Source organism: Mesoplodon densirostris, chromosome 4 (genome assembly GCF_025265405.1).
Source record: "Mesoplodon densirostris isolate mMesDen1 chromosome 4, mMesDen1 primary haplotype, whole genome shotgun sequence".
Lineage (NCBI taxonomy): Eukaryota > Metazoa > Chordata > Mammalia > Artiodactyla > Ziphiidae > Mesoplodon > Mesoplodon densirostris.
Window position 1 is genome coordinate 50,454,477 of NC_082664.1, and position 26,745 is coordinate 50,481,221.

The following is a 26,745-nucleotide window of genomic DNA, read 5'->3' on the forward strand; positions in this document are numbered from 1 at the left end:
TCTAATGTACTATAAAGCCTCTAACAAAAAATAGCCCCTGGGCTTCCCTGGTGGCGCAGTGGTTGAGAATCCACCTGCCAATGCAGGGGACATGGGTTCGAGCCCTGGTCTGGGAGGATCCCACATGTCTCAGAGCAACTAGGCACATGAGCCACAACTACTGAGCCTGCGCATCTAGAGCCTGTGCTCCGCAACAAGAGAGGCTGCAATAGTGAGAGGCCCGCGCACCGCGATGAAGAGTGGCTCCTGCTTGCCACAACTAGAGAAAACCCTCGCACAGAAACGAAGACCCAACACAGCCATAAATAAATAATAAATTAAAATTTGCAGCCTCCCTAAAAAAAAAAATAAATAAATAAATAAATAGCCCCTCCTTCGCTCCCTAAATGCTAATACTTCCAACTCTTGAGGTGGTTTTAGAAGAAAAATATTTACCTTCATATTTCTAAGTAACATTCTTATAATACATGTATGCTGCTTTTCCAATTTGGAATATTATCTGTCAACTTCCTATCATGGAAGATAGGAGAAAGCACTTTTATACACATTCACTCTGTCCCACCACCCCACCTAGAATCTCCCTCTCCTCCCAATAGTTATGTCACATTTTTGGTTAAATCAGTATTATACAATGTTTACTTTATGCTTATGCAAGGGTTCATTGTTAAGCCAGTTGTAGAATATTATGATGATATATTTTTCTTCAATATTTTTTTCTCAGAGTTAATTTCCTCTTTTTGTTTGCTCAGTTATTCTATATGTGTATCAAATTTTCCCACATTCCTCACAGAACTATGAAGCCCCTCTCAATATCCTGTTCTACTTGGTCAAATACATTGAGTGAGCTGTCAGTTTTATTTTCCCTCTGGAGACGCCTCTCCTAGAACCCTCCATTTTCCTGTTTCTACATGGACTGGCTGCTCCCTGAGTCTGCTGTATGGCTGACAACCTATGCCTTCCCTTTGCTTCTCTCCTGTGATGGGTCCCATGTTTCCTGGATCTCACATCTATCTTCCTCTTAATTGACTCACTACCCCATCCTGTGGGAGCACATCCTTCAGTAGCTTTCCGAGTATGAAGATATGGGAGATAATCTTTAAAAGACTTTAATGTCTTTATTGTACTTTCATACTTGATTAATTTATTCTACAATCCTAGGTTGAAAAACATTTCCCTCAATTTTTAAAGTATTGTTCATTGTCTTCCAGTTTCCTGTGTTACTGTTGAAAACACTAATTCCATTCTGTGCCCTGCTTCTTATATATGACTATTTTCTTTTTCTCTCTCTTGTTCTCTCCTTCCCCCTTTCTCCCTCCCTCCCTTCCTTCCTTCCATCCATCTTTCTTTCCATCCTTTTTCTAAAAAAATCTATAATGTGTGGGGGCAGAGGGTATATGGGAAATCTCTGTACCTTCCCCGTAATTTTTCTGTTAACCTAAAACTGCCCCTCCCCACTCCCCAAATAAAGTCTTAAAAAAAATTCAACCAGGGGTTAGGGAGGGAATATATGGACGCTTTTAGGATCTTTTCTTTATCCCTAGTTTTTAAAATGTTATGATGATATGTTCCTGGATTGGTCTTTATTACTTATTTTATGGGCATTCTTTGCATTTTTTCCAGTTTGGAAATGCATATCTTTCAGTTCTGAAAATTTTTCTTGTAAGATTTTCCCTTCATTTCATGTATGTACATAAGCTATCTATTGGTATGTATGCATGTATGTTAACATCTACCATTGCTGTTTTCGTTCTGCATTCTGAGAAATTTACTTTATCTTCCAACTTCCCCACTGGAACATTTATTTTGGCTATCATATTTTGAAGAGCTCTTGTAATTCTCTACATCTCTATCCATATAGCAGTCTTCTCCAATTGTCTGAGTGCACTATTTTCTATCTCTCTGAGAATATTAACAATAGGTTGTTTTTTCCAAAGTTTTTTTTTTACTCCCTGCGATATGTCTGTTTGTTTTTTCTAAGAAGAATATGGACTTAAAACAAACAAAAGAAGGTAAGTCCCCTTTCCTACCTTGCCTTTAATCACTCTCCTCTTCAGAGTTACCCATAGTTTAGTTTGTTGGATGTCCTTCAAGGTCATTTTTCATGCACTTACTTACATTTAAACGTACACATATAATTACATACCTTGTTTTTTTGGTGCTACACTAATGTGCTGCATTGTGCCTTTGTTTTCATACTTAACAGCATATGCTGAAGATCTTTTAATGTCAGTACATCTAAACTACTTATTATTTTAACCTGCTGCATACTATGCCAAAATAAGACTGTGCCAGTATTTACTTGACATTTAGATCATATTACATACTTCTCTTTTCAAATCAATACTTAAGTCTTATTTTAAAATATGTTTTTATTTCTGTAGGATAAGCATCTAGAAATAAATGGCTGGGTTGTAAGTCAGTTTATTCAAAATTGTCCTATAATGCTAGTTTATACTCCTGTAAAAAATTATGAAAATCTATTTCTTCACAGTTGTACAAACACTGGATATTATCAATTGTTTTATTTTTTGATTTGGTTGGCCAATTTGCCAATAGGCAAAAAAAAATTTTAATGGTATATTAATGTTGGTTTACTTTGTTACTGGTGAAGTTGAACAGCTTTTCATGTATTTATTAGCTATTTTTTAAAATTTCTCCTTCTGTGAATTGCCCAATAATATTTTCCCCCATATTTCTACTGTGTTGTTGTTTTCTTATTGATTTATAGAAGCTCTTATATACTATAGATACCAATTATTTGTTTGTTTTAGAAGTTTCAGATATTTTCTCCCTGTGTGTCTCCTACCTTTAGGTGACATCTACTTTTAGACAGTATACAGGAAAGTTTAAAAAAATTTTTTGTACTCAAATTTATCAACTTTTTTTTTGTGACTTGCGACTATAGTGTTTACTTTAGGAAATGCTTCCCCCCACCCCAAGTTTATAAATACATTTTTCTCCACTGCCCTCTACTTTTATAGTTACATTTTTTAATGTTTAGCTCTTTAACTTATTTTTGTGAATGATACAAAGTTGATTCTAATTTTATTTTTCAAAAGAAACAAGCTAATTTTTCTTGCACTAACTGCTGAATAATCCACTCTTCCCCCTATGATTTGAAATGCCACCTATTTCATATACTATGTTCCTTTTTACATGTTGGTCCACTTCTAGCCTCTTTGTCTATTACACTGTTCTAGATCAGGACTGGCAAACCACAGCCTGTGGGCTAAATCCAGCCTGCTGCCTGTTTTGTAAATGAAGTTTTACTGGAACTCAGCCATGTTCATTTGTTACATATTGTCCGTGGCTGCTTTCACACTACAATGGCAGAGTTGAGAAGTTGCAACACAGACCATATGGCCCACAAAGCCTAAAGTATTTATTTGGCTCCTTACAGAAAAAAGTTGCCAATCCTTGCATCAGCATTATCAATAGTGTGTTTTGCAGCTGGAAAAGTAAATATGTTCTTGCTGGGTCTATATTTCAAAAAATTCTTCACTATTCCTTGTAAATGTCTTTGGGTGAATTTTACATTTAATTGATTGTTGATATGGTTGGGTTGAAATGTACCAGCTTTCTATTTGTTTTTTACTTGTCCTAGTACTTCTTTGTCTCTTTTTTCCTATTTATCTGCCTTCTTTTGGGTTTAGTAATTTTTATTATTCTATTTTACCTCTCATGCTTTTATTTTAGTGGTTGCTTTAGAGTTTATAGGATATGCCTTTAGGCTACCATAATCCATCTTTAAATAATATTATACCACTTCAAATATAGTATAAGAAACTTACAACAGTATACTTTCATTCTTCTTTCCTGGTCTTTTTGCTATTATGGTCATACAATTTACCTTTTACATATGTTATAAACCCCATAACACATTGTTTTTAACTTTGCCTCAAATGGTCAATTATTTTCAAAATTTTCAATTAGCAATTATTTTCAATTATCTTTTTAGGTCTAAAATATGAAAAAAAATTGTGTTTAATATTTACCCATATACTTTTCTGGGGCTCTTCAGTGCCTGAAAGACTTCTGATAACATTTCTTATGCAGATCTGCTGGTGTTGAATTCTTTCAGCTTCTGTAAGCCTGAAAAAATTTTAATTTCATCTTTGTTTTTGAAAGAGACTTTTGCTGGGTACAGAATTCTAACTTGACCACACTTTTCTTTCAAAATTGAAAAAGGCTTACTTTTTACACTTTGTTAGGCAGGACTAGAACAAACTTTAGTCTTGGAAAATACCCTTCTGAGTACTTTACGAGATGCCCCATGTATCACAAGGTTTTTTCACTCTCACTGGTGGGAACACAAACTATTTCTGGCCCTACATAAGCTCCGGGGATGGTTTTGCCCCTTTCTCGTGGTTCTCTTCCCAACCCCAGGGGCTTTCCTCAGATGTACATGCTGATTAAGTGCTCAGCTGAAAACCTGTGGGGAACCTTCTGCAGATCTCCAGAGAACGCTCTCTCCTCCCCGCCCCCTGCTCTGTGCAGCTCTCTCTTCTCTGGTACTCTGTCCCTTGAACTCTAGTTACCTTGGCATCCCCAAATTCTCCACTCTGCCTTCTCAGGGAGACCATTCCCCCCTCCTTTGGGCCTGGAAACACTCTCCAGGCAGTAAGCTGGGGCAGTGATAAGTCTCATCTATTTCTCTCCTTTTGGGGCTTACACTACTGCATTACCTGTTGTTGAATGTATAAGAAACATTTTCATGCATATTTTTGGGTTTTTAGCTGTTTAAGGTGAGAGGGTAAAACTGGTTCTGATTACCCCCTCATGGTTAAAATGTTTCATTTGGGATTTTGATTGGAACTAATGGGAAAAATTGACACATTATTGAGTCTTTCCTTTTAGGAACATGGTATATTTATTTAGGCTATTTAATTTCTCCAGTGGATTTTATGGTCTTCCACATTTATATTGATGTTGCATTTAAAGGCCCCAGTATAGGTTCCTTATATTCTCTCTTATAGCACCTTATTTATACCCTGTAGCAAATCAGGGATAGAATCTAAGACCCTGGGGCTTCTGTTTGCCGGGAAGCTCTTACACCGATCCACTTCCTCCCATCCCTGTAGATCAGGAGAGGGCCTCTGACTTGATCTTAGGTGTTGGCTTCATTCCAGCTGACTCTTTCATGATGGCAGAGCGGGTTGAGCAGCTCTGAACTAGGGCCTGGGGTGTGCCTGAGAAAACACTAAAAGCACCCTTCGTGGAACCTCAAGGTAGAAACTGGCTTAGAGCTGCTTCATTTTGGCATGGTTTGCCTGAAGCTTTGTTTCCACGTTTATGTATAGCTGGGCATGAATGTACTCTGAGAAGAACCTGAAGACTGAACTATTGGTCTACTGGGGGGCGCTATCATCTCCATGTGTTTGTGGGGTCACTCCATCTACCTTATTTATACACTGGGCCTCTTCCTTGATAGATAATTACTAATGCACAGAAAAAAATCATCTCTAATAATCTCTATGGGATAAACAGGCATTTGTGGGCTAGTTAGGGAAGTTTGGGATGTGTATTTTAAATATTAAACAACCAATTTAGGAGCAAACTTGGAACATAATTCCTTCCTAAGCTGGCAGAATTCCACCTCTTGCCATAATGACAGTAATAAATTGAAGAGACCTTAACTGACTACAATTGACACCAGATGGGTAAACACCCATCCTAAGTAATGAGTTGGTTAATTATACCAGTGCCATGTTTATAGACCTTCAATTATTATTATTATTTTTTTTTCGGTACGCAGGCCTCTCACTGTTGTGGCCTCTCCCGTTGCGGAGCACAAGCTCCGGACACGCAGGCCCAGCGGCCATGGCTCACGGGCTCAGCCGCTCCGCGGCATGTGGGATCCTCCTGGACTGGGGCACGAACCCGTGTCCCCTGCATCGGCAGGACTCTCAACCACTGCGCCACCAGGGAAGCCCTAGATCTTCAATTAATCTCTTGAGAGTATATGACTCCATCACCTACAATGGCTCATACCATCTAAGCAGGACTTTTCAGAGCTCAGGCTCCTCCATTAAGTCAAAATGTGTCTTAAGAATCAAAGGGTTGGGTGGAATTTAGCTTACTATTTTCATTACACCTCTGTGTAGGGATCAACTTGTATGAAGCATCAGAGAAATGATGAGGCTGAGGCAAATCAAACAGTGACAGGGAGGAGATTTTAAAATATTTTACTGGTACTCACATAACCTCCACCCTCATACTTAGCCAGGCTTGGTCATATTTATGTAACACCCAGGTCTCTAGTATGTGGGTGCATTCAGACTTTCTGAAACAGTGAGTTCAGTGCCTCACTCTCTGACAGCTATGTTGGCGAAAAGAAAACAATGCCACTCTCACAAAGCAATGCACCTAGACACTCTGGAGACCCAACCCATCCCATGTGTGGATCACTCTAGCTCAGGAGCAGATATGGTCCATATTGCTTGGGCTCACCTATAGACCACTAGGTTATAACCCTGATGCACGTAAGCATCACTTGCAGAACTTTTACTGGCACCATGGCCACTGCAGACAAAATAGATCAGCAGCTCTGGTCTGGGCCCCAGGCATTTTTCTCTAGGTCATTCTAATGTGCAGCCAGGGTTGAGAAACACTGCTGGAGACTAGAGTAGTTGAAGCCATTGTGCCAATTTTCAAAGTATTCATGCAGAGTATATTTTAATTCATAATATAAAGCAGTAATGAACTCTCTAGTTCTCTCAAGATTATTGCCAAGTATGGCAAAATTGCCTATTTCTCCAGTTTTTAGCTTTGGAGGTGACAACGGTGTGTGTGTGTGCGTACGTCTGTGAGACAATCCTGCTATTCTGCTTCCTATATAGCTTTTGCATCTGCTGCCACATCCTTAGTTCAAATCTTCATCTCTCTTGCTGCTCCCTCCCCACCCCTACCTGCACTGTTCCCATTATTTCTCTCGAACTCCAAACACATCTCTCCTCTTATAACCCTCTTCAATGGCTCCCTGCTGTCCAGACACTCAGTGTCTTCACCTGGGCATCCAAAGCCTCTCGTGAGTAGGCTGGGGGGATCATTACTTGAACCAAAGGGTCCCTCGCAGGTCCTGAATGAGCACTGTTGTCCCCAGCTTCTAAGCCCCTGCCTGGACAGCTTGTACCTCACCCATCCTGCCAGAAGTCCCCATTCAAGGCTCTTCTGAATAAAACCATCTCTGATCTTGCCACCTCCCACTCCCAGCTCCTAGGTCTTCACTGCCTATGTCAAAGCAACATCTGATTACGCCTTGTGTCTGGCAGATAGTGGGTGCTCCAAAAAAAATAGTGTGTGAACAAATAAACTCCATTTATCACAGTATCAAAACTGTAAGTTTGTCTTTCCTATTAGATACTGAGCTTTCTCTGAGAACACTGGGTAACATGGTGTATACAGTAGAAAAAGCAAAGCTTTTGGAGACGAATTTATGTTGAAAACTCTGCTCTATCGCTTACTAGTGACAGGATCTTGGGCAAGTTGAACTGCTTCCTCAGCTGCAAAATGAGGGTGACGACACCTTGAAGGGCTGTGAGGATTAGCCGTGACTTGTATGGTACCAGACACATAGTAGGTGCCCATATATTTCCTCCCCTTGCCTCCAACTGACACAACTTACCAGATACTCTGCAAAATTCATGAACAACACCCTGCTAGAAAGCTTCTGCTTTGTATGTTATGCTTCCAAATGACTCAATTCTATAAAAGTTAAATGTTTGTTAGAAGACTTGAGAACCCTCTTCTCTCCCACCCTAGTCATCAGGGGCATATTATACCAATTACCTTATTTAATCCCCAACAGTCCTTTGAATTATTCCTGTTTTACAGCTGAGAAAGCTGGAGCAAAGACAAGACAATGGATTCTCCTTTAGGAGCAGGGCTCTATACTTTATGCCATGTTGCTCTCACATTTGGTCTTGTGAATGCATGCTTTTAAATGCAATCACTCATTTTTCTGAAATTAGAACCAATATTCCAATAATGTCTGTTGAATGGGTAAAAGTTAAAGTAGCTATTTTAATTTAAAAAATGAAAAATATTATTATATTTTAAGAAGGAGAGTCCTTTCAGCCCCACACTTTGGGACTGAATAGTAGCTGACTGCCACACCCTCTCAGACTGCGCCTCTTGGAGCCTTGATTCCTTCATCCCTAACTTGAGAAGAATAATAGTACCTGCCTTATGGGAATACAAGGATTCAATGAGTTAACACATGAGCTTCTAACACACGTGGAGCAGGATGTGGCACATGGCAGGGCTCAGCATCAGCTATTAGCATCATCTCCACAAGGGCCATTTTGCTCAGAATTCTACCAGGTTGTCCTTTAATGTGCTCTATTATAGGAAAGAAGAACAAAAAGAGAACATTCACTGTTGCATAACTGAGAACTCAATTTAAAAAAGGCACTTTAAAGACAAATAAAAAGTAACTTTATTGACTGCTAATCTTACCATGAAATTCCTATAAGAATAATTACAAAATAATGCATTTTTTTTCACACACTTTTGGTATCATTTGATATGATGATCCTTTCACAGAAAGGATTATTTACAGTTTATGTAGATATAAAGTTCATTGTTGCAAATACAAATGTAGATGTATAGAGGCAATATATACCAAATCGGTATACTGACTAGCAATGGATATTAACAAATGCAGAATAAATAACAGCTTTATACTTCTCCTTTTTTATTTTTAAAACAATTTCCAAATACAAAAAGGTAGATATTCAAAATGGATTTTCACATACATATATATAATTCTGCTGCAAACAGTGGATCAAAAAGCAAAAATGTCCTTAGCATGTTTCATTTTTGAAAACCCACAAGACTATTCATAAATGCAATTAGAAAGAGGGTGTGCAAAACCACCAACGATGCTGGAAAAACCCTAAAGACCTGATTCTGTTTGAAGTAGAGAGAAAATAAAGTATAAAGCACTATGTACTTAATTAAATATATTTTTTCTTAATGTTTAAACAAGAAACACTAGGAGCTAAGGAAATGTACCACATTATGAGCTGGGCTCTTTAGAGTCAAACTTCATTAGGATTTGTCTCTTAAGCATCTGTAAGAAATGGTGGATTATTTAATGACATAAGTAAAATGGTCATTAGATGATCCTTTCATACTTTCACCTTTTTATACACAGATTGAGATACTTTTATACATTCTGATACCTGAAACTTTGGTTCTTTCAAACATTTCATAAAAGCAAAATCATTTCATGACTATAGAATGTCATAGAATTTTTTTCCTTTTAAAGTGTCAAGTTAAGCCAATTTGACCAGGCTTGTGTGTACACACTGCCCTGTTACGTCCACGGCAGGGGCGTGCTAGGGACAGTATAGGTGGAGTTTGTTCTCATTCTCCATGTGTTTATAATACTGACTCCCATCCATGGGGAACACTGCAGGTGCTGCCGTACCCTAAGTCTACTTCTTTGTTACCTGAAAGCTTAATTTTGTATAAAAATATGACTGTTTCTTTAGAAAATAATATAGTTTTTTTAATAAAACCTGGTAGATAGAAAAAATGGTATATCAAAATATGGTAAACAAATGTTGTAAAATATGAAATCATTAAAAACATCTCATAGAAAGACATTGTGCTAAAGTACTTTCCTGAAGTGTGAGCAACACTGTTACTGTACATCTAAAGGTTACTTAATTCAATCTCTTGACTTGGTTTCATTATATATCCTAACAGCAGTGGCAGTAACTGTCTTAAAAATAGTTCTTTCTCAAACACTAACATTTTCTGTATACTTCAAAATTAATGAAAAAGATATCCTCTGGATCGGTGGTTTTCAATCCTGTTACATACTAGCTCCATCTGGAAACTTTAAAAGAAGAGGCAATTCAATTCCACCTGGGTCTCACCGCAAGAGACTGATTTAATTCATCCAAGGTGGGACCCAGACATTGTTATTTTTTTAAAGCGTCCCAGATAATTCTATGATGCAACCAGGGCTGAGAACTATGGCAAAAGACACATGAGAAAACAGTCGTTCTTAACTCTGTATCTATCAACTGATTGTCTGTAGGCATCATTCATTTGATGACGTATCCTCTGTACCAAACAAGAAAGACCATGTATATGAGATAGTCATGGGAGCCAAAATGAAAAGTTAGTAAGCTTTAAATACATATAAACACACACAGTCTCATATATTTACATATGTATAACATGTACGTATAGTTAGGGTATTTTGGTTAAGCAGAAACCAGCATGACCATACTTTGCTGTTGATTAAAAAAAGAAAAAATCCACCCAGTACAGACATATTTTAAGACATTTCCACAGTTTTAACAGAAACAGGTTTTGGAAACTCCACAAAATTCATTATGGCATGAACACAACTGATCCGTTACTTGGACAAGGGGCTCAGCTGAGTCCTAGAGCTTTCTGGAAGAGCAGGAGGATGACGTGGCACTGACCAGGTGTAAAGGAATCACAAAGCATCATGGCGTGCACAGTCTTTTGGTTATTGCTTGACTCACATCTTCTTGGCCCTGGGCTGCCCTTCTGGTGGAGGCATCTTTGGCATGCTGGATTTTGACTGCTTCATTTGTGTTCACTTTGGTACAGCCCCAGTGGGGTGGCAATGGCAATGAGTAGGTGATGGTCTCTCTATTAAAAAATGAGAGCCTCTTCTCTCTCTCTTCCCTCCAACCACCGGCATTTCATGAGGGAGTGGTAAGAAAAAAAAAATGTACAAGCAAACAAAGGAACCCAACAACATCTTTCACATGATAAAAAAAAAAAGTGTTACACATAACTGAACTGGGAAACAAAACAATGAACAAACACACCACAGTTGGATATTCTGAAGGCTTGGTAACCAGTAAAGCACATTTCCTTCCAAAGGATCAGTGAACTTCTGGGCACTTGTCTTGGTGTACATTCTCTATAGTCCTTTTACTTCTATGTAATACTTAAAGTGCAACTGTCCCTCAGCTTTTATTTCTGTCGCAAATATTATAAAGAAAGAGCTATGTTTGGGGTGAAGAAAATATGGCACAGTAATAGGTAAAGAAAGAACCCATGGCTTTCACAGCCTCTAGCGAACAGCAGGCTGTCTGTACAGCTGCACATAGACGTCCTTTATACAACAAACTCTGGAACTTCATCGTGGGTGAGATCCAGAGAAAAGTATTTGCTGGTTCTTTTGACTGGAAAAGCATCTTGGATGTTGACACACTGCTGAGCCAAGCAGCTGCTGCAATAGAGCCCTTCCTCATCCAGTTCATGGCCGCACCCAAAGGTATAACTCTGAGCAGTGTCCTGACACAGCCCTGCAATACGCAAAAAGTCTTTCTGATACAGTCTGATGTCATCGAGGCTCAAGCTATGTCGATCGGTGGAGGTCTTTGGTTTTCGACATATAGTCTATAAGACAAGAGAAGGTTGAAACAACTTTAAGAGCATAGACTAAAGCTAAAGTTTAGCACTATTTGCCTTGTACAGAGAGAAGCTGCAAAATCATAAAAGATTAAGGAATCCTTATATGTTAGGAAGTGGTTTCCAATCTGTGGTCTGTGGGCCCTGAGGCCCTGTGGGGCAAAACGTCACTACCACCGCCACCAATAATAGCAGCTAGCATTTACTGAGCCCTTAATATGTGCTAGACCCTAGAATTCATTCAATCTTCCCATCAGTCTGTGAGCCAGGTGCTATTATTCTCCCTCCTCTACAGATGAATAACCCAAGGCACAGGGAAGTCAGTGCAATGTGAATCCAATTGTCTCTAGCATCTCAGAAACCAAGCAGTTATCTTAAAATCAGGTTGCAGAGGTAAAGATACTGTTTCTCGGTTTTTCCATGAGGATATGGCAATTCAGCACGGCAACACTCTCATGCTGAGGTCTGTTATTCTTTTAATAAGAAATGGGAAAACAAACCAATTATTACTCAAGAAAAACAGTTTAAAAAACTATTTTTTCAAAAGCCAGAATTCTTGGGTAGAAAAATAACATGAAGTGCTCTTGGTATAGCAAATGTTGTGAGACAGCCCCAGGATAAAGAGGTGGGCTCCCGAACACGGCAAGAGGTCACACTCTGACAAATGCTCCACACAGCAGGTAGCAGACTTTTAGAACTCATTATCCCAAGAGGTGGTTCCAGCTGAAAATATAAGTAGGTTAAAAAATGGTTCCAATAATTACATGAATGGAAGATCCTTAATGGTTACTTAATGAAACGAGGCATTACAGTTCTAATCCACTTTTGCGGCTGAAACCACAAAGGCCAGCCTTGTTAGAGTAAGATATCACTTTTGCTGGAGGCAAAAGTACCAGGAAGAAAGAACAGAGCCTGAGCTCAACAACATTTTACTTGGAAGGGTCAGGTCTGAGAGCCTCCTGAAGATGACGATCCTTGTACTGACGTCTTCTGAGGCTCCACCGAAACTTCACATAGAATTCATCAGGTCATCACCACAAAGCATCAAGGCAGGCACGCGAATGCTCTTCCCATCTGGTAGATGTGGAAGCTGATCCTTCGCTGTGCCCCACAAACGTTCATGTACAGTAAGAGCTAACGCTGACTGGCAGGGCTGGGGCGCAAACCCAGTCAGTTTGACCCTGGAGCTTGTAGCCCTAATCATCAGCTACATGTACTGCAATAAATATCACTCATTGGAGTTCCCAGAAGAATATTTAATAAAATGTCATGTTCACATTATGGTTACTTAAATGGAAAAGAAAAAAAGGACAAATGAGAAAAAAGGGAAGAAAGAGAGAAAAATATAGGAGGCAAAGATTGCCAGAATACAAGAGAAAGAAAGAAAAGAGGAACACATGTAGAAGGAAAAAAACAAGAGACAGAGAGCACCCAAGTGCTTCCCTGGAGACAGAGGTGAATATCAGCAGTAGATTATATCGAAATGCTGCAATGGTGTATTTTAATTTATCTACATCTTCTGATAGTTTAATAGTCTAACCAGTGATCATGGGTTATCAAATGCTCTAGCTTAGCATAGTTTGAAAATTCAATCTGAATGGAATAATTAGAGTGTGGAAACATTTCTACCACAACACACCTGACGAGAAAATTAGCCTCCCAGTTGTTGAGATCAACACACACACACATACACACACCAGAATTAACCTGAAGCCTGAAGACTAGAGGCTTCCCACCCACATAAAGTATGAAACAAAGTACATAGTTTATCCAGATAAAAACCCAACTCAAAGATAAACAGAACTAGAAAATAAATGGACATAAATTCAGACTAAAACTAGAATGTATGTATCTACTAGGAATCATTTCATTAAGGTTTTAAATTTCTGCTCATTTATGTAATTATAAATGTAAGTTCCTATTTAAAATTTTCTATACCTTCAGCTGCTGATTTAAAATTTCAATCCTTTCCATACCTGTGGGAGAGAATCAGTGCTCTGGCCTCGAAGTTTGACCACCGTCTCGGAGGAGCTGGAGGTGGAAGAACCAATTTCTTTCACAATCAACCCTAAAGTGAAACGCAGAGGAAAACCAGTGAAGACTTCAAACTATTCATCCCTCTTGCCACTCATCTGACATATACTGCTACCAAGAAGGAAGGGGCAACTATTAACCACTGCCCACACATCTCACTGTGGCCCTTTGGCAGCAGACGACCAGGGGGGGATCACATTCTCTCCTTGTGCTGCAGTGAACAGGAGGAGTGAGATATATGCGGGGTTAGAGCACAGGACGGAGGTTAGAAACTGCATTTCCTAAAATAAACTTTTAATTAAGCTATTTATGATGCAGTTAGGAATGAACACAAACGCTGAAGGTGCAAAGCAATCTCTTTACTGTATCTCCTAAAGCTCCCCCCACTCTCCACACAACACTGACTTTGAATTTAACCTGGACACAGCTCTAGGTCTGGTTCTACTTAGACGAGCAGTGGGTAAGTGCGGGGCTCGGGCCTCCTGTGGAGTCACACAGATCTGGGTGGGAACTGGGTTCAGGTAAGTTAAGGAGCTGTGTGTCCTGGCCAGTGTCTGTGTGTCCTTGTGTCTGTCTGCTCCTTAAAATGGCGCTGAGCCTAGCACCCATCCAACTAAAGAGCAAACGCTCACAAAGGGCTAGGTCCAGGACCAGCATATGGAACACACTGTGTTCCGGAGGCTCCTCTTGGCCAGCGGGAACACCGTGGCACAGGCCTCCTGCAGCAGATCCCACCATGAGACACCAAAATGGGAGGCCACAGTGAGAAGTCAGTTCTGGGGCTCTGAGGTCAACGGAGCTCCTCATCACCCCAGTGCTCGGGGAAACTGATAATTCAGAAACAGAAATCCAGGGGCTGACACTTCCCTAAGTGACTGTGGCATGGGAATAAAGCACCCAGGAAAAATGTTTCGAAGGTAAAATTGTCAATGAGAACTGGAGATGTAAGTGAAGACCACTCATATTTTTCTTGCAAACAGATGGAGCAAGTGAATAGGTCAGGGCCCAGAGCCCTAAGGCTAAATGGCTTAAGCACATTTCCACCTGATAAAAAAAGAACCTTGAGTAAGTAAGGTGATTTTTATTCAGCCACTGCTAGTAACCTACAGAAATGACTTTTCGTATTCTATCTCTTTAGAAGGGTCTCATAATAATTCAGTGTCTAGAGTGTATTGTTTGATGATTAGTTCAATTAAAAAATGATATATGTACATTCTTGGTTTACATGTAGACAGTTTAAATTATTCTCAGATGACACTCATGTTTTGGGGGTTGGTACAAAGTGCTTGAGTAGAAGATCTTTCTCTAGAAAGCTCCTTATCTTCTAAAAAGCCTTAAACTTTTGAGTCAATCTTCATAGGAAGAAGATGTGGACTAGTGCACTGGTTGGCACTGGGTATGGTTCCTTTTGAATTTCCTTGTAAATGTGCCCTTTTCTGCCTGTAAATAATTTGCTCCAAAACCCAGAACCAGCCCTAGAAAACTCAGTATCAAGCCTGGTGCTCAGAACACTGAACAGACTCCTGCCAAACTTCCATAAGAATGAAGGATAGAGCAGTACACTACGTCACTACTCAATCTTAGCTCCATGGTTTTAAAACAATGGGCTCAAACTGTAGAGATTTTGGCAAACTAGGATGATGCAAAGAAGAAAATAAAAACATCCATAACCCCATCATCCGGAGAAAAGGCTATTAATATTTTTATGTATATTTTGTTATATACATGTAAACATTTTTATAATTTGAGATCATACTATCTAAACAATTTGTACTGTTTTTCTTACCTAGGTTTCTTACATTATTAAGTATCCTCTGAACCCACTAGCTAAGGAGAGGACCTTCCCGAGGGAGCTCACCAGAGTGTCCATTCAGCTTCCGAGACAGGAGCATGTCCTCTGTGATGTAGATGCACATGTCTGGGCTGACTTCCAGGGGCTCTTCGTTCATCCTCTCCAGGTCCCTGGGGTCGTCAACCAACATCTCTATTTCTGACACAGAAGAAAGAAAAGACATTTAGTGACATAAGGGGAAATGGCCACTGTAATTCATAGCCACTCCTTGAGGGAGGTTATTTAATTATTCATATTTAAAAATAAATCTGCTAATGAGACTCCACAACAGGAAACCCTAGCGACAACTCTCAACTAGATGCTGCTTCTCTTCTTCACAGGACTGCTGTGTTATCTTCATGTCTGCTAATGCCATGATTTGACTGTCAATTATTCTTTCTCTCTAAGAAAAGAGAAAAGCTGTACTAGCATGCTGTAATAACGAAGGGCCCAAGGAGACTGATGGGTCGTTTGCCTCATGCCAAAGCAGACTGTCGACGAGGACAGAATGAGTAGTGCAGGAAGCTCCCCATCACCCACAGCTGACTTCTCTCAGCATTTAGCGACTTGACTTGATATCCACGTGAATTCTAGAGTAAGCACACGTATGTTCTGCAGTTTTTCTTAAATGGAATCCCAAACCTGAATGCTATAGCGATTATTTGAAACAGAAAAATTAAAAAAGATGCACACAAGTACTAAGTTTGGCTGATACAGGCTATAGGTCTGATCGTATCTCCTTAACACAGGGTTAAGCAGCCAAATGCTGTGTTCCTTTCTTCTCTATTACTACATCAATTCTACAGAAACAATAATGCAAAAAAACTGGAAGAGAAAAAGCAGAGCATCCCAGGCGACAGGTCAGCACTGTTAGCTCAGAGGGCCTCGGGGGCAGGTTACCATCGTCCTGCAAATCCTCCTCCAGCCGGTCCTTGCCGCCACTCTCCACCCCGGAGGTGTGGGAGCTGCCGTGGCTGGTCATGGAGCTGCAGGTTTTCAGCTTGCGGTGGATGGCGCTGCCAGGGTAGGCATCTTCGGGGCCCGCGTCCCGGGCCTTGGTGTCGGCCTCGATGCCTGAGGTGTGAGAACTGCTGTGGCTGGCGGTGGAGTGACGGGACAGGCGCTTATGCTTCATGCTGCCCGCGCTGCTCCCGCTGGCCCGGGACCGCTTCTCCAGCTGGTCCATGTCGAGGTCCAGGTTGTCGCTGATGTAAGATTCCCGGTACTGCTTCTTCTCTGTGTGGTGAGGAAGACAGCTCGTCATTATATTCAACCAAGGCAGAAGGAACAGCTGATTAGTTGGGGTCAAGCCAAGAACAAGTACAATTTCACATTCAGAAGTGAGTGGAAAGTGCTCATAATTCTGATAGGAGCTCAATTTAAGAAGACTGCAAAATGAATAAAAACCAGTACCATAGATATGAGGCGAGTATTTAACTACTCAAAGTTTTAAAGCTTCAAACACCATAGAAGAATGCTACTCAAAGTGTAAGATGGCAGATCACTTCTTGTCTGCAAACTGTTATTGGTCCACAGTGGAATAAGTTCAGGAATTGAGAATAAACATTTAGAAACTTTCAAAGTGATCTGACATTGCCAGGACATCCACAAATGTGATTTTGAACTTTGCAAAAGTATCAGTCCACAGTGGATTAGAAGTTTTTAAAAATCTGGTCCTTCCCCACAGATAATTTCAAAATGACTGCTACAGAAATGGTTCAATAAATATACTTATGCTAATTGCCTTTCATTTGATTTGTTCATCTGTTCAATTTGGGCCATTGTTAGCTTAGCTCTAACTGTTGAAGACAATTTAAAATAAAATTATTCTTCTGAGAATTCCTTTCAAAAAATTCTAGAATTTAGATTTTCATGGATGAAGATTGCTTTTCTCCATTTAGGCTGAGTCAGTGAGGTTTTACCATCTATTAAGAACACATAGTAATCACTACTGGTTTGATAATTTATACTCATGTAGCCTCTGATTGATAAAACTGTTCTTTGATTTAACGTGTCAGTACACCTCTTTAAGGTAGCAAAGATACAATAGTGGAAAGTCCCTTTTATCCAATGCTAAACTAACCATTACATAAAGGCACAAAGTTACAACTGAGCTACAGGTGTACAACTGATACAATCATACTATTTTTGTGCTTCAGGTCAGAAATTTAAAACAAAGAAAGAGTTAAACTGCCTTGTATCTTTAATACTGATGAGAAATAACACATTAGAACAATGTTAAAAATGGAGAGTGCATTTGGGGAATGTTAAATTGATATTATTTCAGAAACTGCTGACTACTAGACTAATTGGGTTCTCAAGGGCCTGTTAATGGATTTAATTGTACTGTGTCTTCGTTAAGTAAAAATACTTGCACTCTTGATGTTTGAATCCAGCTCTGAAGTATAATCACCACAGGCTTCCCCAGAGAGGGAATGAACATCAGCAGGAAGAAAAAATATGCATTCCAGGATGCAAAATGGAAAAAATGCTTGGAGAAGGCTGTGTGTACATTTCTGGGCTTCAGCCCTTTCATGTCAATTCTAAGGAATCGAGCTGAAACACATAAAGGTGAGTGTGTGTAGCCACACAGAGGCAGACTGGAACCAGACATCAGAGCCTAACACACACCTCACTGCAACCAAAGTACATCCATCTACAGCCCATTTTTTAGGGTTAGACTGGGTTCTAATGATTCCTATTTTCTGAAGGCAACAGGAGTTAAGATGAAGATGAAGAACTAAAGGGGTCTGCAAAATTCTCATACTTTCTATTCACTTTAGTTTCAATACAATAGCCATGTGGCCCTTGGAAGGGTGGAAAGTGAAGAGAAAAAGTAAAAAAAAAAAGTCCTATATGGTGTTCGAGTTCTAAGACAATTGAGAATTGTGGATCTAATAATTTAAAAGCTTTTCTATCTCTTTACAAATAGCCCTTTTATTCCCAAATTTCTGGTAGATTTGGAATCAACTACAGTTATTCTATACTCACAAGCATAGTCACTAGAAGACAAGCACTTTGCCAACTTGTTTTCTATCTAATAGGAGCCTAGCATGAATTAGTTCCTGTCAATGTGTCAGCGCAGCCTTGGTGTTCCATGTGCTGTCTTCTATTCCTGTCATCGTGCTTTATCTCTTAGACCCTCTGCAAACATTTAAGAAGCTTCACACCAATCAGTTACAAAATGAAGAAAACAAGGGCTTCCCTGGTGTCGCAGTGGTTGAGAGTCTGCCTGCCGATGCAGGAGACACGGGTTCGTGCCCCGGTCCGGGAAGATCCCACATGCCGCGGAGCGGCTGGGCCTGTGAGCCATGGCCGCTGCTGAGCCTGCGCGTCCAGAGCCTGTGCTCCGCAACGGGAGAGGCCACAACAGTGAGAGGCCCGTGTACCGCAAAAAAAAAAAAAAAAAAATGAAGGAAACGCTGAAATAATTCTGAAATTTATTCTAAGAGATGCAAAATGCAACCTCTCACCCCCTAGTAATAACAGGGCAAATCATCAATGTGTCAGTGTTCTATTTATTCCCTCTACTGTAAAAGCCCACAGACCACCAAGTTTTTCATATGTTATTTTATAATATAATGCAGTCAATGTGCCCTCTTGACACAGACCTAAGAATAAGCCCTAGCTATTGAATAAAGCTGAGGTGAAAAAAATTTTTAATGACAGAAAGCATTTTTTATCCATCTGTTCTAAATACCGTAAGATTCTTGTGAACATTTTTACTATAAAATGAGAAAACAGTGTTTCAGACAAGGTGACTCTAGATGAAATTTAATTAATAAAATATAAATTCTTCTCATGCTGTGATTTTGGCTAATGTTAATAGCTTTTTTTGTTTAAAATGATGGAGTCCTTAAGTGTGGGTGAGATAACTGGATTCAGGCCAAGGTAAGTCCAAAGAAACTGTTTCAGGTTTTCTTCAGATCTGGAGGGATTTCTAAGCAGAGAAAACTAAAGATGTAAAGGAAAAAAAGCCATCCCTGCAAAATCTATCTATATGTATCCATGTAAAAGATCCAATCTGCACCTTTATCATTCCCTCACTGCCCCTACTCACATAAGCTCCCAAATGCACTTGGTGCTATGCCTGATAACAGACAAAGCCCTCCCCTCTTAACTCCACATTCTATGTAATTTTGCTTTAGAACCTGTAGGCGACGTTCGTTAATTCTTTCAAGCTCTAAGGGGCTCCCATTAAGGTCACCTAAGCAAGAATTTACTAAAATGCTGCTGGCAGCTGCTGGAATAAGTGAATTTCTCAAGGTGCCAAGTTGGCCATTTAGGAATGAAGCCAACTTGGCAAAATGATGGGCTCCGCACCTAAGTTACCTATTCTCACACGCTTTCTTGGCGCTTCTGTCCTGTTTAAATTCCTAATCTTCACATCAGCGTCAGAGAGGTATATGCATTTATTATACTGATGAGTCATCATGGGAAAGAACTGGCAGTCTAGCAGCAGGGGAAGCCAATACACTCTCCGAAGACAGATGCAGTTTGGTGGCAGACAGTGGAAAATGATTCACATTCCAACTACTACTTAAATTACAATGGCTTCTCCAAACTGGGTCTCATTTAAATTGACAGACAGCTTTTGAGAGAAATCAATCAGATGCAAACCTCTATAAGGTTTTTGTTTGTTAAGAGAGAAAATGGTACAGATGAACCTGTCTGCAAGGCACAAATAGAGACACAGATGTAGAGAACAAACATATGGACCCCAAGGGGGGGAAAAGGGGGGTGGGATGAACTGGGAGATTAGGATTGACATATATACACTAATATGTATAAAACAGATAACTAATGAGAACCTGCTGTATAGCACAGGGAACTCTACTCAATGCTCTGTGGTGACCTAAATGGGAAGGAAATCCAAAAAAGAGGGGATATGTGTATCCACATAGCTGATTCACTTCGCTGTACAGCAGAAACTAACACAACATTGTTAAGCAACTATACTCCAATTAGGAAAAAAAAAAAAAAAAGAGGACAGGTACTTGTCTCACTTCTATAAGAAAAGTGAGGTCTGAGAGGTTGAAATCTGTTTCCGATATGGACCTAAGATATGAATCTGCCTCCTAATGTTCATGCAAATACCCCAAATCGAATCCGATCGAATTACCAAGAATTACTACAAAATGAGTTTGCAAAAAAATCGAAGACATTAAAAAACCAAATATGCAAAGTAGCATTTTTGGGGATTAGAAGCTGGAGTGTGCCCAACAGGGTAATCACAGGAGATAAAGAGTTAACCATTAGGTTAATACTGTGAAGTTGAAGTCTGCTGCTAGAAGTCCCTATCCCTGTCTTCCTCTCTTCACCATGACTTGACCCCACTTTCAGGGCCTGGAACTCTGAAGCCCCAAAGGCACTGCTCTATTCTGTGTCTCAGCAAAGCTCCCACAGGACTGGCTGACAAGATCCTCAATTGTAAACTTCTCTCTCCTTTGTTTGTCTTTCTTGCTCAGCCAGACGTGGGGCCTCCTAGCAGTCAACAAGAGGCTGGAGACATTCTGTGACCCACCTTTATTGCCACTCTAACCTAAGGAATAATCACACTGGAAGGAATTCCAGATAGCCTGTGGATAACAGCACCAAGGTGGATCAGTGTATAAACAAAGCTCTGAGATGCAGATAAAAGCTGATATGCACATAAACCCTGGCCTGCACCTTCATGTGGTGGCTTTCTGCAAGAATTCTCAAGCCAAGTGTGGGGAAACCTTACAGAGACTGTTCTCGAAGGTAGCTAAATGGCAGAGATAATCTCGGATATGCTGACTAGCACTGTGGGCCTTCCGGGACAGTGCTGAGATGAAACAGGAATACTGCTGGGGATCTGGAGACACCGGTCCCCAGGTCCCACTCTTCAGAAGACTAAAGCCCCAGTTCTTGGCAGCTGTAGGGTAGGGGGCCCCCGGTGGCAAAAGCACCATCTGCTTCCCGCCCGAGACCCTGCAGGACCTTCGTTTTCCTCCAGCTTCCGGATGTGGCGCAGGACAGGCTGCAGGTTCATGTAGAGGCGGTGGCTGTTACTCAGGAGCTGCAGAAGGTGTCTGGAGCGCATGGGGCACCCCGTGTAGTAGATGAGCTTCCTGGCTGAGGGCAAGCCATCTGGCAAAATCTCAAACTTCTTCCCCTGTGGAGGGAAGGCATGAATCAGATCAGGAAGAAAAGTGTCCGATGTGCCAAGCTCCCCTTCATTTTCTCGTTAGTAAGGAAAACTACAGACTCAGAAATAGATGTATAAAGCTCCATCCAAAATTCCCAGAGCATAAATTACCGTTTTCCCTTTCAAAAACGTCACAGGACAGAGGATTACCAAAAATTCAGGGAAGTGCCTAGCCAGGGTCTTGTGGTTCCATCTTTGGTTTCTCTGGCTGGCCAGGCCATTTACATAATGGAGAAGAGAAGGGCCCATCACAAAAGCATCCTTAAATGTAATCCCAACACCCTAACTCAGTAAACAAGACAACAAATTCTAGAAGGGTAATGCATTCAACTATCTGTTGAACACTTACAATGTACCAAACACTTTGCTAGGCCCTGAGAAAATAACAGCGCAGAGGACAAAGTCCCTACCCCTATGTCACTACATTCTGGTGGGAGAGATGGTAAATAAACACATAAAATAATTGCAGCTTATGATAAATTCTGGGAAGGAAATAAACAAGGAGTTATGATAGTGAACAATAAAGGATATCTATTTAGGGTTTAGGAAAAATGAAAAACTCTCTAGTTGGATAAAAGAGGGAGCTGGAAGCCAGAAGGACAGTTAGAGGGATGAGACAGGAAGGAGAAATAAGAGATGGAAGTAGCCTAAGTATCTTTCTGTCAGTAGAGGAATCTCATTCATTAGGTTTGGGATCATTAACATAAAGTTCTAAGTTGAGGGTGAGGGTCTGGCAAAGTTCCTTACAGTTATGGAATGTTATTAACTCCTTTAACTTTCCTGACAATGAACAGGGCAGCAGGACTACAGAAAGGAATATTCCAGGCACAGTGATTCTCAGCTGGAGAGGAGAGATAAAGCAAAAAGTCACTTTGCACTTAAAGTCAGGGCAAAGCAATATGGGTTTGTGTAACTCAGACATGGATGGAATTTTTTACCTCTTGACTTTCCATTTTAAAAGGAACCAACACTGGATCTCAATGCTGGAATGCTTATAACTTACACTTAATGAGCACTAAGCATGTATTAACTCACTTAATCCTCACAAGTCTATGGGGTAGGGGGGTACAGTCAATTATCCCCATTTTGGAATGAAGAAACCAAGGCACAGAGATGTTAAGTGATTTGCCCAGGGTCACACAACCAGGCAGGGCTGGGCTGGCTGCAAGAAGAATCATCTGGGAAGTTTGCCAAAATAGATTCCTGGTCTCCACCCCAGACCAACTGAATCAAAAATCTCTTAGGTGAGGATGATGAGGCCCGGAAATCTAAATAAGCCCCTCAGATGCGAGTGATACACAACTAGATTCAGGAACCACTGGGTGCAGGGCCCTTAAGGAATTCAATTTCTATAAATGTATTTTATTACTTCTTAATTGGGGACATGAAGGGGGCAAGTGGGGTAATAATTTGCTCATTTACAAATAGCTCCACTCCTTTCCCAAAGAGCTTGAATGAGAAAGAGCCAGTGAGTAGGAGGCAGGTCAGGCCCCATTTAATGTATGAGTGAAGTGAAATCAGATTGGACTGTGCCCAATGTAAAGTCAGAAACAGGTCTTTTAACTCCCAGGGCAATGTGGAGTCAGTGCCCAAATGCTATTTGGCAACAGAGCCCTTTATTTATATAGGCCATCTTCCTGATGGAAAGAAAGAAGCACATGTGTCCTAATCCTTATCTTCCTCCTTTCTTTGTGTATTTTTTCCAATAATTTCTGAACAAAGTGAAATTATGAATTTTAACGACCACTAGAAATACATATAATTAACTGTAATTCTTTGAACCCTCCCCCAAATGGATACAGCTGACAAAACAGTGAAACAGCTGGGAAAAATCAAGAATTTGCTCCAACAAAAGAAAGTGTATCATTCTCAATAATCTAAAAGTAAAAGTACTTTTCCCGTTAAGAATTGCAGTCCTTTCTTTATAATGATGAGTTTCAACAGACAGATATTAATAGAAACATCTTTTTATATCACTCTTTATTCTTTGCTCAAGAGAAGTTAGCTTCCACAAGAACTGGCCAACCCCCATGCTAAGAGTAATTTACCCTCTGATTACAGCTTTCTGTTTTCTAATCCCTCTGCTGTACATTTTAAAAAACAATTCTGTTTGATGAATTCATCTTGAATTTTTCCCATCACATTTCTTCTGAAACTAGAATAACTTAGGGTAGGGTGGTGGGGACCAGATACACAAATTAAAATTAGGAATTTCTTTTGCTATAAGACTCTGTGTTTTAGGTTCACTACTGAAAAGTGGCAAGGATTATAATTATAGCACATGCATAAGAATATAAGACAGCTAACTATTTTCATCTTCAATTTTGAGAAAATATCAAGTTTTGTGCCTGAAACAATATTTTGTTTAAGAAAACAAAACAAAAAACAATACAAGTCCACAAAAACAAAAAACTGAGTACTTTAAGTCAGTTATTTTAAACTCACCACAAACACCAACTTTCCAACATTGGTCCAAGGGAAATCATAAAGTAATTGTTTCTCTTCATCTAAATTCTGTGGAAAGAATTATAAGAGTTACTTATAACTCTTACAAGTAATGCAGAGAGAGTTACTGAGGAAACTGACAGCTATTCTAAAACAGCTCTAACTTCTTTCCCAGAAAACTAAAATACAATAATTAAAATCTGAAAGAGGTCCCCAACTCTCTTTGGAGATATGCAGACAGTAATTAAAAGAGGAGTGATACAATTCTGTCGCTTTTGGCTCCTCAGTGACTGTGTTAACCTGCCCTTTTAAGGCAATCTTTTCCCTTCTGGCCTATCCCTAAATTTAAATAAAAAGTCCAGAAGACTCAGGCATTCAAGAGATGAGATAAGGCACTCAGACTTTCATAACTGGATATTTTGCCTATATCGAAGATAAGGCATCCTTATATTCTCCCAGGTCTCACAGAGGGAGGCATCTCTCTCCCTTGTTGATGGCTGTAGCATAAAACCATCCCACCTGCAAAAGGATGATGGTAACTACTTACTCAAGGGACAGGTTTTATCAGAAAATTGTAACGGAAATTGAAATGTCTGGTCAGTCACTGTATTAAAAAGTCATTTTTCTTTCCACAGTTATAGATGCACCAGATGATAAAAAATAATAATAAAAATTAATGACACACAAAGAAAAATGTCTGGATATTAATGATCTGTGAGTGATGAACTGCAGCCAATCTTTGGTTTGTTGTTTTCTGTTCTAGAGGACTTATTAGTGTCAAGGATCAGACTGCTTTACTTCGTCTATCCCACATTATCTACATCTGTGCTAGACAAATAGGAAGTAATGACCAATCAATGACTGGAAATGGACCAGTGAACCTATCGCAGGACCAGGCAGGCACACTGCCAGAGTAAGACATAGTGGATGCCATTTGACACTTACTTCCCATTAACTAACCTGAAAAATCTGTATTCCCCGCATGGTCAATCCAAGGGTCAGAGAAGCTTCAATTTCCCTTTTATCCTATAGGGATAAAATTGTATGAAAAAGTATATTTTTCTTCTATAATGAACAATTCAGCACCAAAGAAAAGAACCAAAGATAAATTTCAGGATTAGAAAGCTTTTGACTTAAAATAACTTTGCCTTTCTGCATCCCTTGTTTTCTATAAGATTTAAGAAAATCATGGGTACATATTAAATCAGTAATGATATTTTCTACTTTCTAAATCCCTGCGATTTCAAAGTTTTAGTGTGTTTACTATATTATATACACTTTCATATCTGACAATATTCTAAATATTTGTTACTGAGAACTCTAGTAAGACTATTTTGCTGCTTTTACATCATTTTTTAAATCTTCTCTCTTATGCTTAATCTTTTTTCAGAGGTTAGAATCTTGAATATAAGGTTGTAGTTATATTCTGAGGTGTACTAGACTTTATGTGTCTAAAACTGGTTAAATCTCCCAACTCTGAAAACAAAGTCAGAGGCAAGCCTGAATAGTTAATGCTCTTTCATGAAGATAGCTAATAAAGCTATAAAAGCTTTACATTCAGTTAGTCTTGAAAGAAAATACTTATGCTTAAAAAGTTCAATTATCACTTGCCAATATGATATACATTCTACCAGCTAAACCATAAACTAAAAAAAAAAAAAAACTACAACAAGTATAAGAGAAAAAATTGTACAATTAAGAATGTATTCTGAACTTGGCCACATCTTCTAAGTGCTCATCTGTAACAAGTGGATATAAGGTATGAAGTTCAAAATAGAAAACAAAATTGCTGAGTAACTAAAATATTTTCATTATGAGATTTCTCAATAAAAACAATAAATGAGTACATGCAGATCTTTATTACATTTACTGCCAGTTTTTGCATGATCATGGAAAGGAATATTTTTAGAAAATGCATCCTTACCTGGCATAGTAAAGAGAAGCCACAGCCTATTTTCACTATTGGGGCTGTTTTTTCCCACTAATACTCTTTTTTTTTTGCGATAAGCAGGCCTCTCACTGTTGTGGCCTCTCCCGTTGCGGAGCACAGGCTCCGGACGCGCAGGCTCAGCGGCCATGGCTCACGGGCCCAGCCACTCCGCGGCATGTGGGATCTTCCCGGACCGGGGCACGAACCCGTGTCCCCTGCATCGGCAGGCGGTCTCTCAACCGCTGTGCCACCAGGGAAGCCCCCCCACTAATACTCTTTACGTCAAGAAAGGCACACACAGTACAGGTTTAACAGGAGAAACCAATCCATCACTATGCGCTTAGGCCAATTTCCCTTTCAAGGCTGTTCTGATTGCTTCCTGAAATAAGATTGTGCGCATAAAAATGCTGGTAGTGCGGGTATGAGGTGCGTATTACTGGGAAAGAGGCACAGAGGTTTTTTGTTGTTGTTGTTGTTCTTGTTGTTTTAAGTTTCCTGTCTTCTATCTCCATTTTATTAACAGGCCTTAAATGAAGCAGTTTTAATGGCGGCCACGTGATTTCTTTAAAGAATGAAAATTCTGCCTATAAGGAAAACATATCTACTTCCCCACCTCATTCAGTTCATTAGTATTAGTTATCTTGTTTTAAGCAGACCAGAGTGATTTTCTATGACACATAAAAGTAGTGCACTTTAAGCAAGCTGAAAGATTAATTTTTACATGAAAGATAAATTGGAGATATCTACTTCACTAAAGGATTCCTAATAGGATCTTAATAGGATTCTTTAAAATACCAAAGCTTCCCTACAAAATAAAAAGCAACCAATATTTACTGAGCATTCACTAATGTGCCAGGCACTCCATCTGGTTATTTCAGATTCACCATCTTGTTGAATCTTCCCAACCTGTGATATGTATAGGATCTT

At 39.7% G+C, this 26,745-nt stretch overlaps 1 protein-coding gene across 2 annotated transcripts in view; it reads right to left on the reverse strand.

Annotated features, from left to right (window-relative positions):
- Positions 1-8,446: 8,446 nt before the first annotated feature.
- FRMD6 (FERM domain containing 6) overlaps positions 8,447-26,745 on the reverse strand; it is an 82,413-nt gene continuing 64,114 nt past the window's right edge. For both annotated transcript variants that reach the window (XM_060096219.1, XM_060096220.1), the window contains exons 8-14: positions 24,849-24,914; positions 23,889-23,957; positions 21,236-21,410; positions 16,175-16,510; positions 15,302-15,433; positions 13,386-13,477; positions 8,447-11,397 (exon numbers count right to left, since the gene is read on the reverse strand). In XM_060096219.1, the coding sequence (XP_059952202.1) occupies positions 11,113-11,397; positions 13,386-13,477; positions 15,302-15,433; positions 16,175-16,510; positions 21,236-21,410; positions 23,889-23,957; positions 24,849-24,914 (1,155 nt within the window). In that variant the 3' untranslated portion in view covers positions 8,447-11,112. The remainder of the gene's footprint in view (positions 11,398-13,385; positions 13,478-15,301; positions 15,434-16,174; positions 16,511-21,235; positions 21,411-23,888; positions 23,958-24,848; positions 24,915-26,745) is intronic.